General features: G+C 34.0%; 1 protein-coding gene across 1 annotated transcript; it reads right to left on the bottom strand.

Moving 5' to 3' along the window:
* Positions 1–10,623: 10,623 nt before the first annotated feature.
* On the bottom strand, positions 10,624–15,640 carry LOC126683225 (uncharacterized). The gene is made up of 4 exons (XM_050379075.2): positions 15,201–15,640; positions 12,916–13,191; positions 12,581–12,718; positions 10,624–12,327 (listed from the first exon to the last, which is right to left on the bottom strand). The coding sequence occupies exons 1-4, from the start codon at positions 15,501–15,503 to the stop codon at positions 10,798–10,800; spliced, it is 2,247 nt and encodes a 748-aa protein (XP_050235032.1). The 5' UTR covers positions 15,504–15,640; the 3' UTR covers positions 10,624–10,797.
* Positions 15,641–15,859: the final 219 nt, after the last annotated feature.

Here is a 15,859-nt window from a genome sequence, read left to right as displayed (position 1 = left end):
TATTTGTGGTACTGAGTTAGTTTTTGTTAAAAAAAAGGATACTTAGCTATGATTTTATTACAACCGAAGGATACCGTCGTTAAAAACGATAACTAAATTTATCGTGAATTACAAAAAGGGTACCGCGTTAATATTTTTTGTTAAAAAAATATCAAGTTATACCTCATTTTGTAATTTTGACATATCACATAAGCAAAAACGTTGTGTTTTAAGCATTATTAGAAGACAATGACTCCTTTGTAGTAAAACCATAACCGAGTGACCTTTTTGTAATATAAGTTAGGCTTAATTGCGTCAAAAATCACCAATTTTCGCGTGTTTTTGGTATTTAACATAATTTATTTTTCTTGGCATATTTAACATTAACTTTCATTTTTTGGCATATTTGTCCGCGGGACCATTTTGTAATAAAAACGACGTCGTTTTGGATGTAAAACGACGCCGTTTTACATCCAAATCAGCACAATTTTTCAAAGAAAACGCAACCGTGGACAAATATGCCAAAAATTGAAAGTTAATGTTAAATATGCTAAGAATAAAGATTATGTTAAATATCAAAAATACCCGAAAGTTGGTTAGTTTTAGTGCAATTAAGCCTAAAAGTTAAATCAGTGTCCTTTTTGTAATCTGAATAACTCAGTATTGTAGAGAGTTTAATATCCCACATTAGCTGTATGCCTATATCAGCGCAAGCAAATTAAGGCTTTAAAATATGACACATCCATGCAACATTGCTAAAAAAATTATCAGTATACTATTTTGAGTTTTATGATTTTGCGAGATTCTCACAAAAAAGTGTAGTTTTTATAGAGATGAGGAATCACTCCCCGAGCCGAAGTCCAATACCACTGCCAAACTCCGGCATATGAGAATAATATTTTAAATTTGTGAATTTCTTTTTATAGTTTCTAGTCGCCCAGAGGTTTCGGATCTTTCGGGTCTTTGTATCACCTTCTGCATGGGTTGCTTGGTTCTTACTACCAAATTGTGGCTCTGGAAGTAGTATTTCAGTTTTTTTGCCGTAGTTACAATAGTCAGTGCCATTTTTTCTATTTTAAGAATCTGGTTTCTACTCCTTTCAGGACTCGGCTGATGTAGTAAATTGGCTTCATGTCCATGATTGCTTTGATCTTCTCCGAGTTCTCCTTTATTCCCCTTAGGGATATCATACATCCCAAAAAATTTCCTCCTTGTACTCCGAATGCGCATTTATCTGGGTTTATCTTCATTTCAAATTTATTCAGAATTTTGAATGTTTCCTCCAAGTCATTTGCGTGGCTCTCGGCATTTTTGCTCTTGATGATTAGATCATCTACATATACTTGGACTCGTTTTCTGATTTCGTCTTTGAACATGAAGTTCATAAGCCTTTGGTAAGTTGCTCCTGCATTCTTCAGCCCGAAAGGCATCGCCGTGTAGCAGTAGGTTCCACCCTCCGTGATAAACGATGTTTTTTCCTGATCCTCCTGCTTCATTTGTATTTGGTGATAACCATGGGCAGAGTCCTCCAGGCTATACATTGCATGTCCTGCTGTCGAGTCGACCAGTTGATCTATGTCGGGCAGAGGGTAATTGACTTTAGGGCATGCCTTGTTCAGGTCCGTGTAATCCACGCACATCATGTTATTCCCATTTGTTTTCTTCACTATTACCACATTGGCTACCCATTCATGTTAATGTACCTCTCTAAAGAATCCATCTTTTTTGAGTTTTTCAATTTTCTCGGCTATTATCTTTTGCTTTTTTCGGAGAATTTCTTTTCTTCTGTCTTATAGGATTCGCCCCTTCAGCCAAATTTAACTCGTGAGTTATGACGTGTGGATCTATTCCCAAAATTTCCGAGGCTTTGGAGGCGAATATTTTGACGTTCCTTTTTAACATAGTCACGATCTCCTCCTCATATTTGGGGTCTATGCCCACTCCCAAGTTCACATTTTTATCCCTGCCTAATTCCAGTTTTTTCATCTCGCCCTCGGGGGCGGTTTCCTTTTCTTCGATGTCGTGGTTCAGGATCACTTCGATCGGCATCGTTTTGAACTATTCTTGTACTGCTTTGTTATGACATTCTTTTGCACTGGTTTGGTTGCCTTGTATTGTGATGATCCTTTTTTCGTAGGTATCTTCATTGTGAGAGATTTTATGCTTGTTATAGCGGCCGAGTCGTGAGGAATGGTCTCCCCAAGATTGTATTGTATGGTATGGCGATGTCCATGATACTAAATCCTGTAGGTAGCTCTTGGTCTCTTCTTTCCCTTCCCAACTTAACGTCTAGAAGGATTGTCCCTATAGGTTTGATAGGAGATCCTCTAAAGCCTATTACTGGAGTGGCGTTTCTTTTCAATTCTGCATGAACTCTTCCGAGACTTTCGTATGCCTTCCTTGTCATCAGGTTAATCGCACTTCCTTCGTTAATCAGTATTCTTTTTACATTCCAGTGCTTGATTATCATGGCTATGACCAGGGCCTCATTATGGGATTTGCTGATTCTGCAAAAATCTTCTTCGTCAAAGGTCACCGGTGGAAATTTCTTTGGTTCCTGCATTCCCTGTTTTTTCTCCAGTGGGTAGTGTTGCGTGCTTATTAGCTTAATCCATCAAAAGTCATTTCTTCAATGAGAATTTATTTTTAGTTCAGAAAGAGCAACTTCTAATCTGAAGTTTTTGAGCTTTTTCCCACAGATGACTCCAATTGATGGAGTCTGCCTTCTGATTAATGATTTAACCTGCAAAACATGGTAGAAGTTAACCGAACGGTTGTGGTCCGATTAAATCTCCGATGCTAAAGTCAGTTTTGGCTCAAGCAGCGTTTTGTGTATATGAATGTAACTGTGTGTTTAGGCATGCCTTAAACTCTTTATATAGTAGTTGATGTATACCTTGTGGACTTTGAATAGGAAAGTGATTCCTATTTAATAGGGTTGGACCTTGAATAGGAAAGAGGTTTTTTATTCAAGTGGAAGTCTTATCCAGGAATATCTTCCTGAATAAGTTTATCTTTCTAAATTGGAGTTTGTGTGCAAATAGGAGAGATATTTCATAGATCTGTTTCTAAGGAAAATCTCTCAGGCGACGCGCTTTATCCGACTCTTTAGGGGATTATGTCTTATCTTTGTGATCCGGATTACTCCTTCAGTAAAGACGAATCTCGTGGATTCGGTTATCAGTTTTATCTGGCTTTTAGCCCCTTCAGTTAGGAGATCGATATTGTCTTTGAGGATGAATCTTGTACGGCTAGACCCCTACTTATGGTAGGATTCGATATCCATCAATTACTTCTAATAAATTAATAATTTGATTATTATTTCATATTTTCTATCTATATTCTATATAACTAAGATACACTACTTTAAATTAACTACTATTTTATTAGTTATTTGATATAATATACTTAAATACAGTTTATAATTAAAAAAATAATCATCGATTAAATATAAATATAATATTTTGACGAGTCACTCTACGTCTCGTGTGAAACAGACACTAGTAGTTAAAAAAAAGGGAAACGATCATACTAGAAATTTAGTTTTCAAAAGACGTATACTATTTTGTAGGGCTGTACAGAAAAAATTCAAACCAATTAAGTCAAACCAATTTAACCAAACCAAACCAAATATTATGGTTAAAAAGATTGTTGGTTTGATTTTAGTTTGGAAAATAAAAAAAAAGTAATTATTGGTCTGGTTTGCGGTTTCAAAAATTATAAACCAACATGAATCAAACCAAACCAATATATACACATACATACATATTTTTATTAAAATTAGAAATATTATAACTTCAAAATAAAATTTCTTTCGCTATTTTTTAAAACTGTACTTGACAAAATAATATATTTAAATATCATCTAATGAAATAACTATTTGTATATCTATTATCGACCAATAAATGTTATATTTCTATAATATTAAGATATTATATTAATAAATGTAAAAATTTATAATATAAAATATTTTTTTATTTACTAGTCATTATTATAGTTTGTTACATAAATATCACGTATATTTTTATGATGAATAAATATTTATTAAATTTTTAGATTTTTTTGTCTTAGATGATAAATAAATAATTTTTTGATGATGGTTTAAACTGGTTTAAAAAAAAACAATTATCAAATCAAATCAAACCAATTTTGCTGGTTTTTAATGTGTGTGGTTTGATTTTGATTTGAAAAATTACCAAATCAGTATAATTGGTTTGAACTGAAATATCAATGATAAACCAATCAAACCAAACGATGTACACCTACTATTTTGAACTAATAAAGATTTCAAAATCCTAAACAATATCTAATTGATATTAGAATCCAACTATATCACAGTATTTGTCCTTTTCAGAAAATCCAAACTTAAAAAGATGTATTTAATTTAATGCAGTATCAACAAAGTAGGATACGATTATCTTTTGAATAAAAGATATTGCCAATTTTATGATGATTTTGGTCCTAAATAATTAGAGCATATAAAAGCCCATAGAAGTAAACTCTTACTAATGCATAAGAAAAAACATATGACAATATTATTTCAAATGAAGAAAAAAAATGTCATTGCCAATTTTATGATGATTTTGGTCCTAAGTTTGCCTCTGTTGGTTGCTCCATGTATGTATGATCGAGATTGTTATTTGGCTTGCGTTGATCGTTGCATAAAACATACTTTTCCTATAGAGTTGTGTGCCCGCCGATGCAAAAAGCCATGTTGCCATTCAATTGATCTTTCTACGACTATCAACTATCAAAAATCTATGGCGCCTATTAAATGATATAATTTTTGTTTATATATAAGGAATAAAAAAGAATTGGTATCTTTATATTTTTTTAATTGTCTCTCAATCCTAACACAATCCTCTATTTATCCAACTTATCTTAAAAGCAAAATGCTAAGAGCAATCTATTCTAGTAATTTTATAAATTTTTCTTTTTTATTTTAGTTTTACAAAATTTCAGCAATGAAAATTTAAGCCTATGATTTACAGGAAAAAATCCCTCATTTGTGTCCCTACGTAATTTCTTACACTATTTGTGCCTCCAAATGCAAATATTCCAATTTTATGCCTCTTTTTAAGGCACTTTGCAGAAAACTTATTCAAACTGCATAATTTTTCCATGTATATCGTGGAAGTCTTCTGCAAACTGTTTTGATTTGTTGTAGGGAATCAGCCAACGATTCCCTGCAACACGGCAGCTAATGATTGAGTGAAAATTTACCAAACAATTATTATCAATTCCCGTTTAACCCTGAGATTTATAAACCAATCCGTAAATTTCTAACCCTGAAATCTCTAACCACTAAATTTTAAACTCTAAATTCCTAACTCTTAAATCTCTCTCTCTCTTGTGAAAAATCTAGTCGTCTCTCTCTTTTGAAAAACCTCTCAAATCCTAGTAAGTTTTTTTCTTCTTGTTCATTTGAGGGTGGTTTTTGACCATTTTTGGACAAAAATCACCTCACCAATCTCTCAAATTTAATTTTTCTCATAGTTTTTATCTTTAGTTTTTGAATAAAGTTTCTTTCTTTGCCAATTTTGGTCTAGATCTAGAAATTATTTTCTACCATAGTATTTTAATTGAGATTAGATCTAATTTAATCGAAATTAAGAGTAGTTTTTTTTTCATCTTTCAAGATGAAATTGTTTTTTGCGGTGCAAACGACTTGGAACTCTGAAACAATTATAGGCAGCATCTGACGACGGATTTCATCAAGTACAGGTATGTTTTGTGTCAACATCGATGTTGTTTTTAATCTTCAAGAAAACAGATGTATCATAGTAGATTCCATAGAACGTTCAATAAATCTAGATTTTATTATTAGATCTAGTTTTAGTCTACAAATTTGGGTAACCCTTGGTGGTTAGTTTAGCCCTAGTCGATGACTGTATTTTTACAGCTCTCATCATCTTTTCTAGAATAGTTGACTCAGTATGTTGAGAAACCGTTCATGTAATTTTCGTTATTATTAATGGAAATTTTAGCCTTTGTTAAAAAAAAAAAATTCCTAACTCTTAAATTTTAAACCCTAAATTCCTATCCCCTAAATTCCTATCCCCTAAATCCCTAACTCTTAAATTGTTAACCCTTAAATTTTAAACACTAAATGATTAACCCTTAAATCACTCCCCTCCAAATTATTGACACTTATATTCTCTAAATTTTTAACCCTATATTTTATGAAATTTGATTAAAACTCAAAACACAAAATAAATAATTGAGACAATATTTTTATTGAATTTAATAGTTGTTGATTTAATTATTAAATTATATTTTTACTTGTTAGTTTAAAAGTTATTATTTGGTTAAACAATACATGCATCCAGCTGGTAGAAAATCAATCACAAATAAATGAATTTAAAATATTTATCTAATAAAATAAATATACAAATAAGTTTATACAAAAAGTATGATAATTTAACTATCATAGCGAGGATTTACTGGTATATATCTTTGGCCGCAAACATCACGCATGACACTTTTGCCTCCTGCTTGTGCTCTGCGTGCGAAAACGTCGCTCTTGTCCCTCACCACCATTATCGTCGTCGTCATCATCATCGTTGTCGCCGCCGTCCTCCTCAAACCCTCAACATCCGCAGGTATAGAGTAGACCTGAGCTTGCTGCATAAATTATGTAGGCTGCATGGCATCAAGTGGTAGGTTAAAATTTGTCCACCGCTGTTCTGGATCTCTGGGGATATCTGATGTGGACTCTGAAAAAAACGGATGGCCTGAAGCGATGTCGGAGTGTATGAGACGACATTAACTGTAGGAGTTGAGTAACCGTGTGATGAGAAGTCAGGTGCCGACTGGTCAAACTGAGTAGATGCATGCCGAAAAGGAAAATATGGTGCATACTGAGTAAATGGCTACTGAAACTGAGAAGATGATCCAGGTTGGTCATGTTGTGTTTTTGGTTTTGAAGGGTTATTTCAAAAGCTAATATCCCACATTGGAAGTTTAAAAGACTATACTTGAGTTTATATAGTATTTTCTATCATGGGCTAATAAGTGTGTTGAGGGGAAGGGAATGGGCTCGCGCCCCCCCCCCCCCCCCCCTTCGGTGTTGGACTTGGGTGTGGGTGGATGATTGAAGAGGAAATTACACCATTTACCAAAAAAAATAAAAATAATTACAAAAGTATATGTTGACTTTTTTCATTTACAAAAATATTAATAATATTTACAAAAGTACAAAAAAATAAAAAAATAATATCAAACATACGGTATATACTGTGGGTATAATGTTAGTATACTAGTAAACTAACATTATATCAACATTATACCAACATTATACATACTGAGATTTTATTAATATTAAATGAAAATTTACCAAAATTACATCAAATCGTATACTGAAAATTAAATTAATAATATACCAAAATTATACCATCAGTATACCAAGAGTATACAAATTCTCTAGTTCATTACCAACTATAGTGAAAAATACACATAAAAAAAATACATGTTATCAACTAGAAAATATATATAAAAATTTATAATCAATATACCAAAAATATATTGAAATTATACCAATAATAAACTATATATTATTTTTAAATTATCTGATTTATAGTTTTAATATTCCAAAATTATACCATAATTATACCGACATTATACAAATCGTACTTTTGTAATTAATTTTCATTTTTTGATACTTTTGTAATTAATTTTAAATCAGTCGTATTTTTGTAAATAAAAAAAGTTTACAGGTACTTTTGTAAATATTTTTAAAATTTTAGGTATTTTTGTCATCGTCCCATGATTGAAATCAAGTGGACTCAGTCCGAGTCTTGACTAAATTTTTTGTTGCCCGAAATTATAATTATATTTTTTAATTAATTATAATTAAAACCTTATCTCAGAAAGCCCATATTTGACCAAGTAAAAATTTGTTTTGGTTATCACCAATATTTTCGGAACAAACATTTCACTTACCTTTAACCCACGTTTTAATTTTAATCTGCACTATCTAATTTCTGTTAACTTGAATTGTTCCTGTTTTATGTCTACATTCATTTTAACTTAAATTTTAATCATGGTTAGCTGGATTAGTGGGGATACGAAAATCGTATCAGAGATTTTACACTGTTACTTCTGATCCTACTTTTGAATAAGTAGAGGGCTTAGTTGTATCCTGGGGTATACGCTGAAAATAGCGAAATATACTTTAGCTCAATGAAACATTTTTTCATGCCTCAAAGCAAAAACACTCTGTTCATTTCTCTGAATTATACAACAGTTTTTGTATTTTATATGTGTCACATGTGTCGTGCGGGTATTCGACCTTGATTTGATTCGTTTCCGGATAATTATGGTAGGTGTGTTTGTGTGCTTCTCAAATCGTTCATACTTTAGTAAATTGTCCATATCTCCCAATTGCACCGTCGATCAGGCTGCCATTTGGATATGTTGTTCCTCAGAGGATTTACTGAACTCTGGTCGGTTGGATTTTTTTTTAGAGTTGCGGGCGTGACATATTTAGATCGCGAGCGTGACATGCTGCTGACAGCATTCCTGTATGTCTATAAATATACCCTTTACTCGAGCCACATTATCTCCAATCATACCTAAACCCTAAAAACAATCTTATACACTGAACATACTCTATTTCATAATTCTATAATTTCTAAGTGTGATTCCTATCAATTACAACGTGATTTAATCTTCTATTTGCAAAATCTAAGTGATTTAAGTGATTTGTGCGTACGTGTTCTTCGTTGGTGGTTTGCTGAATCGTTTGATTTTGGTCCAAACCTTCATACCTTTGTTTAATACCTCTATTAGAATCTAATTTTTCATATTTAGATATTGGGTTCTCTCCTTTTGATTTATGGTTTCGTTGTTGTACGATTGTTGTGTAAAATTGCATGATTAAACCATATGAATGATGGGTTGTGATTTATAATCTGATTTGGTATGAATAAAATGATGTTAAGGACATGTATATTCTGATGTTACATGAATTGAAAACTATTGGCCATGATAAATCAATGTTCGGGTTAATTCTAATATTTTATGAGTTCGATTTGAATTGTTGTTTTGCGTTGATGTTGGATCTGATTTGACTTGATATTAATTGAATATATATATTGGGTTACTGATTTTAACTACTGAGATTTATCAAACACTTTTCATGTAATAATTTGTGTTAGACGATTTTACGTAAAAATGGTGAATTCATGGGTTATAAACATTGTTATCGCTTTATTATTTTGAGATGATGTACCTACTATTCTAGGATGATTAAAATGATGTTATTATTGTTTATAATCAGTTGTTATATTTTTGGAACCTTAGGCGTATGTTTTGGCATGTTAGGCAATTTCTAGTGAAATTGCGCTATTATTTAAATTGGTGTTTTTGGCATGAGATAGCATCTGAATTAAAATGATATTTTATTTTATATGAGATGTACTACTGATTTATAAGGAATTGCAATGTTGATTCCTTTTCTGTTGGTTCATATTGGCTTAGTTTGCGATACTAGCTAGTTTTATGCTAAAACGTTTTGTCTATGGATTTGTAATGACTTAAGATCTGAATTATTTTCATATTATTGATTATGGCATGTATGTAAACTGATCTAAGACGTGTTGTTTTGGCGATGCATGTTTAGATCCCTTTTGGGATAAGTGTTACGAATGCTTTGTTGGCTTTATTTTGTGCAAAGCATGTTAATGGATTCTAAATGTTTTGCTATGACATGTGTTATTCCAAACATTATTATTAAGCATGCAAGGGTTGTTGTATATTGATTTATGGCTTGTTTAAATGTGTTTATCCTTTGGGGACTTGTATCGAACTCTAGATGGGCATTTTGCCATATTTGACTATTGGATGGTTTCCTTGTTCCCTTGTTTTCAAAAGCGATACTTTGGGTTATTCAAATGTCTTCCGGATTTAAACTTTGGTTTTACTTTGATTTTACTTTGGTTGATAGTTGGTTTGGGTTAGACTTGGGTCGCCCAATTTGTGAGAAGAAGCTTGGAAGTTGTTATAATTCGGCTGACTCGCCACTTTAGATTTTAACTTAGGTTATTGTTTTTACTAAGTTATTTATTTTATAATCTGGATTATGTTTTTCAAAATGGGAACTTGTGTTGCTTGATTATGTATTGTATATTATATTGCTTTGGATTATACTTTGCCTTGTGGTTTAAGATACTAGTCCTATGTGGTGTCTACTATTCTTAGAGTTAGGGGATGATTTGTTTTTAATTTAAGTTTTGATTCTAGATCCGTCGACTGTTCGTGCTTAGGATTCAGAGCAAGTTTAGTTGCTTTCTAGTTTTACACGTTTCTCCCACATTTCGTGTCTTTCATTTTACAAATTTGTCGTTTCTCCGTGTCTGTTTCGTGTTGTTTCCGTTTTCCGTTTCCGTGCTACCTAGTTATACACTCCATAAACTTCCAAATAAAAATTAGCATAAAATTCTGCAAATAATGTATTAAACTATTACAAATAAAAAAAAAGTAAAAAACTAACCAAGGTCGTTCGAAAACAATTTTTTAACATAAGTGGTATATACATATATAAGATCTAATTCATTAACCCACAATTTATACGGGTATTAGATTAGATTAATTAGTGTTGGATTATGCGGATTAGGCGAGTGTAATACCCCTAAACTGTACATGTAATCAAAAACTAAAATTTTACTAAGGATTAAAGGGCATTTACAGCTAATGAGATCAAAATCTCTACAATGTAAGAGTTACTACGACTTCGAGATGAAGTACTCCTCTAAACATCTACATTTACTTTCTAATTCTAACTACATAGCCAACTCAGTTCACCTCTCGAGTCTGTGCTCAACTGCAAATGGCTGTCCGGGTAACTAGTTTTATCCCTCTTACCCATAGCTCAGCCATTTCCGACCCGCCATCGCATACAAAATGCAACTCCTTGTTGTTGCTAGTCAGCACCCGGAAAATCCCGGCTATATCCGCATCGCCACTCTTTCGTCTATTCTTTTGAAAAGAAAGGCTCGGTCCTACCTCTGCCTCTTCGCAAACAACATTTCTGCGTTTGGACTTTCCCCATCGCAGAACTCCGCTATCTCCCAGCATTATTAGTTCTTTTCTATGTGGTCCTCCTTTGCCCTTCTTTGTGAATTTATTCACATGGGAACCTCCTAAGACCAGTTGGCGAGCAATCTCGTCGAGTATCGCATTTTCTGCATCTTTTATTCCGGGGTATTTTCTTGCTAGTGAGAGCGCAGTTTCGCCTCTGGCATTCTTGAATTCACACTTTGCCCCGCGTGAAATCAAGAGTTTGCATACAGACCCATGGCCTTCCTTAGCAGCCAACATGAGAGGTGTGTAGCCATCCCCGTCAGGCAGATTTACATCCGAACCTCTGCTCGACAACAATTTGACTGCCACCAAGTCTCCATGACGAGCAGCACAATGTAATGCATAGAACCCTCCGGCATAGCAGTTGCCCTTTTCGATTGCAAACTCAAGCATCACTTTCTCAAATAGATCGTGGTTTTGGTTCAGCTTAGATAAGGTGATTGCAGTTTCACCGGCCTTATTACAAAGTTTTACATCAGCCCCTGCATAAACCAGAACCCTAAATGCTTCAACGTGACCCTTTGAAGCAGCAAGCATAACTGCTGAGAAACCATTATCATCTTGATAATCAAGATCAGTCGCTTCAAAGGTGATCAGCATCTTTAAGGCATCTGCATCACCAGCTTGAGCTACAAGCATTAAAGAAGAAAACAAAGTAATATTGCTTGTTATGGGAAATTTTCCGGCCCTAACAACATCAAGCACTGTCTGCTGGAAACCGAGAGACCACCCATTTGCCTCAGCAATTGAAGAAACAGATTGACCAGCAACATTAACCAAGCCAAAATCAGCTCCAGCCATGGCTAACACTCTCAGACACTCTTTATGCCTGTATTTTGCACTTATCATCAAAGCTGTATCGCCGGTATCTGTCTTAGAATTTAAATCACAACCTGAGTCAATTAGGCATTGCAGGATTGTTGATAAACCTAAATGAGCAGCCATGTGAATGGGCCGAAACTCGGATTTCTTAGTTTTGACAGAGGTCTCTACGTTGGCTCCACAGCTCAAGAGTACATCGACAGCTCCAGCATTACCACAGAGAATGGCATGGTGAAGGAGTGTTCTCCCAAAGTGAGCAGCATTAGGGGAGAAATTTTTAAGTAGCATGCGCAATATGGAACCAGTAATTTCATAATACTCCACTGCCAAACAGGTAATAGAATAGGGCTCGGCAAGTCCAGCACCCACTCGAAACTCTTCTCCGGTAATTGTGTCCCATGACCATGCCCCTAGGCTCACTTTAACATCTGTGCTGGCGCCATTCTGATAAAACAATTTGATTTCACTCAAACTTATCAATTATTGAAAATAAAACTGAAATTATTGAAGAGAAGGATCAAAAGAAAATTTAGACGGATAAACAAAGAGGAAATCACTATTCAGACCAACTTTATTATCTGAAGCTCCATCAGATTTCCCACATCTCAGGGCACGTGTTTTAATCTTATCATCATCAGTAAAAGCACAAATCTGATTTTCAAAATTCAAACTATTACTTAAAAGATGAAAAACACACCTTAAGCAGCATATGGACAACGGCCACTTGTCTGCTGACAACAGCAGCAACAAGTGCAGTGCAGTCGACATTTGTGTGCAGAGAAGGCTTTGATGACAGCAACAACGCTCTCTCAGTCATATTTACATCTACATCACACTGTAAATAAACAAGAAAAAACGTCAGTAAACAAGAATGCAAGCAGATATGCAAAACCTTAAAAGTTAACCAGGCTAGAAGTCAACGGACACAAAGTAGACCGATTGAGCAGCTTCCATAACACCTATTTTCATCTAAAACTAGAGCCAAATAGTCTATGAAATTTAAAATGATAAATTAGCCGCATGTTCTCTTACCTGTGCTAGAATGTCTACAACATCTGCAAATCCTCTACAGCATGCAGTGACAAGGGCATGTACAGCAACATGGGGTCTGATCAAATCAGAGTTCATGAGCAGTTCCACTAGCATTGCCTGTCCATGACAGCTCGCCTCTACCAAAGCCTCTTCACATGCTGGCTGAAATGCCCCAGCTTTGATTAAAATCTCCAGTATCTTTAAATGGCCCTCCCTCACTGCTGCTGTTGTCGCAAAGCCCCTGAATAGTTTCTGGTTCACGTCTGCCCCTGCACTCTGTCATTGGCACCCAACTTATTAAGCATCTTGGAAATATTAAGTGTTATCACTTATTTTCTTTGTTATTTCTATGATAAGACTTAATAGCTGACATCATGAGCTTAAACCATGTTTTTTGTTTCTTTCTTTCACTTAATAGGAACAAGACAAAACTAATACCAAGTTAAGCAAGTTGGATTCTTCTGCAGGTACAGGAAGTCATGTTCTTCAATTAAATTGTGATGATCAATAATTATAGGAACAAGACAATATGAATACCATATTAAACAGGCTGAATTCTTCAGTAAGTACAGGAAATCATGACCATACAGACACAAACATTGAGAGAAGTACTGATGTGATTGTCACATAGGTATGGGACATTCAAGAAATAAATAGTAGAATTCGCTAATATAAAGGAAAGGGGATGCATGTGTACTCTTATGTACTTGAGGCACCGACCAGAGGTCAGAGACAGCAGGATATGGGCCTTGCAGGCAAAATCTCTGTTAGGTAAATTCAGTATATTTTAAATATCTGGCCTCGGCTTTACTGATAGAGCACACTCCCATATGTCATCTAGTGCATAGAAAAAAAGTAATAAATGGTGTAGATAAAATTAGCAGTTATACGCAAGCAAACAGCCGGGTCCTTGTAAAATTTATTTCCTAACTTCACACTCCAATGATATCAGGAATTATGAATAAATTCAACAAAGCAGATCTGCGCCAGCATAATTTAGGTTTTAACATTAAAAATAGGGTAATTTTCATATTAAATTCCGACCTTATATGTTTCTAGGGATTTAATCTCAGTTTTTAAAATGTTACATCACACATCCAATCTTTTAATTGTTATCATTGTGTAGCATATTTTCATTTCATAGCACCGGTTTATACCATTTTTTACACATTTTTAGCATAATTTTTGGTGAAAAACGACAATAGACTACACAATGCAAAAACACAAAAAATTAAGATGCGTCATGTGACATTTTAAAAAAGGAAAAGTTTAGACTTAATATGCAAATAAACTTGAAAATATATAAGCCGGATACAGGCAGTCAAATCAAATAACAATAACATGAAAAATGCCAGAAAGAAAAGACGTGGTTAAATATCTTGGAGAAGAAAATTGATATATGAACTGCTAATTTTATCACAAAAAACTATCACAATCACATCAATGCGTACAGCAGAATGGGAATGCTCCGACAAATATTGACTACAATGGGACTTATGGGGCAGGGGAGGATCACCAAATTTGACCAACCGAAATCAAAAACCTCATTCTTCTTTGGCTATAAAGTTTGTGTAAAAATTAAAAACTAAAAATCTCAGGAAATACTTTGAACTTTATGAAAACACTAAAGAACTGAATTTTATGAAATTTCTCAGCTTTAAAAGTAAAAAAAATCAACACCTAAGATGGAACTTGAATCATATGAAGACTTTGGAATCAGTAAATGAACAAGGTGAAAAGTTCCTATTCAAGACCTTCAAAACATTATGGGACCGACATTAACACAATGAATCTTTTTAATTGAAGTCATTAATAATATAAATTCAGCTTTAACATTCAAAGAAAATCTCTGCAGAACCTTAAATTCTTAGCATATAGTAGTATATTTTTATCAAAAAAGCAAAAGCTAAAAAGAAACAAATTTAATTTAAAAAGAAAACATCAAGTTTATGAGCTCAGAAATTTAATTTACCAGGCACTTTAAAACAAATTAAAGCTGTTAAACAAAATTTTCATTTTTACAAACATCTCATTTTTCAATTAACAGGACTGCTAAAAAGAAAAACAAAATTGAAAAAAAAAAACATATGCAATTTGTAAAGCTTTTTAATCTCGTTTGGTACAATTGACAGGAATTCAAAATTCAAATGAGGTGAGTCAATTTTTGCAATTTTTTTACAAAACGGAAACAATACTAGCTCTAAGACCAAAACGATCAGAAATGAACATAAAACGACAACATGAATAAAACAGTTCAAATTAAAATACAAAACGGAAGCATTTACCAGCAATTTCTTGACAAGAGCAACATTTCCAGCATGAACAGCAATGAACAGAGGCGTGACGTCAGTTTTAATCTCTTCGTAGTAAAAACTAACTTCGCTCGGCGATTCATCGCGTAGTACGACCTCACTTTTCCTACATTTCAACGTAACTGCTCCCACAAAGTTCACGTCAACATACTCATCGCCGATGCATTCAAGCGCCGATCTAAGATCGCCGGTTTGACATGCTTCTAGAAGCCGCTGTGAAACTTCCGCCTCGTAGTCAACCGGAACCACCTGCTTTCCGCCGTAAAACACCGTCATTAGCAAAAACCTTCGGTTCGATTTCGATTCCGATTCCGGTCCCGGTTCCGGTCCGATTGTTCTTCGTTTGTAAACAATTGAATATTTAAATAAACGCGAGGCTCGAGAGAGAGAAGAGAAACTTGAAAACAAGTGAGCGCCAGAGATGTTTATATTTATTTACATCGGGGATTTAACTTTTTTAACCTTTTGATTATTTTAACTGCGGTTAAAAAGTATTTTAATTCTGTGGGGTCCTTGAAGTTGGCTCAGCTGGGTTGGCTCGGCTTGATAATACACGTAGGTTGCTATGTCAAATCGGGACCGTTGAATTTTGGAGGATGCTATTGTGAAGGGTAATTCATATGGATTTAGAG

The sequence above is a fragment of the Mercurialis annua genome, linkage group LG5, assembly GCF_937616625.2.
Source record: "Mercurialis annua linkage group LG5, ddMerAnnu1.2, whole genome shotgun sequence".
Classification (NCBI taxonomy): Eukaryota; Viridiplantae; Streptophyta; class Magnoliopsida; order Malpighiales; family Euphorbiaceae; genus Mercurialis; species Mercurialis annua.
The sequence above is the reverse complement of the archived record's forward strand: the minus strand, read 5'-3'. Positions and strand labels throughout refer to the sequence as shown.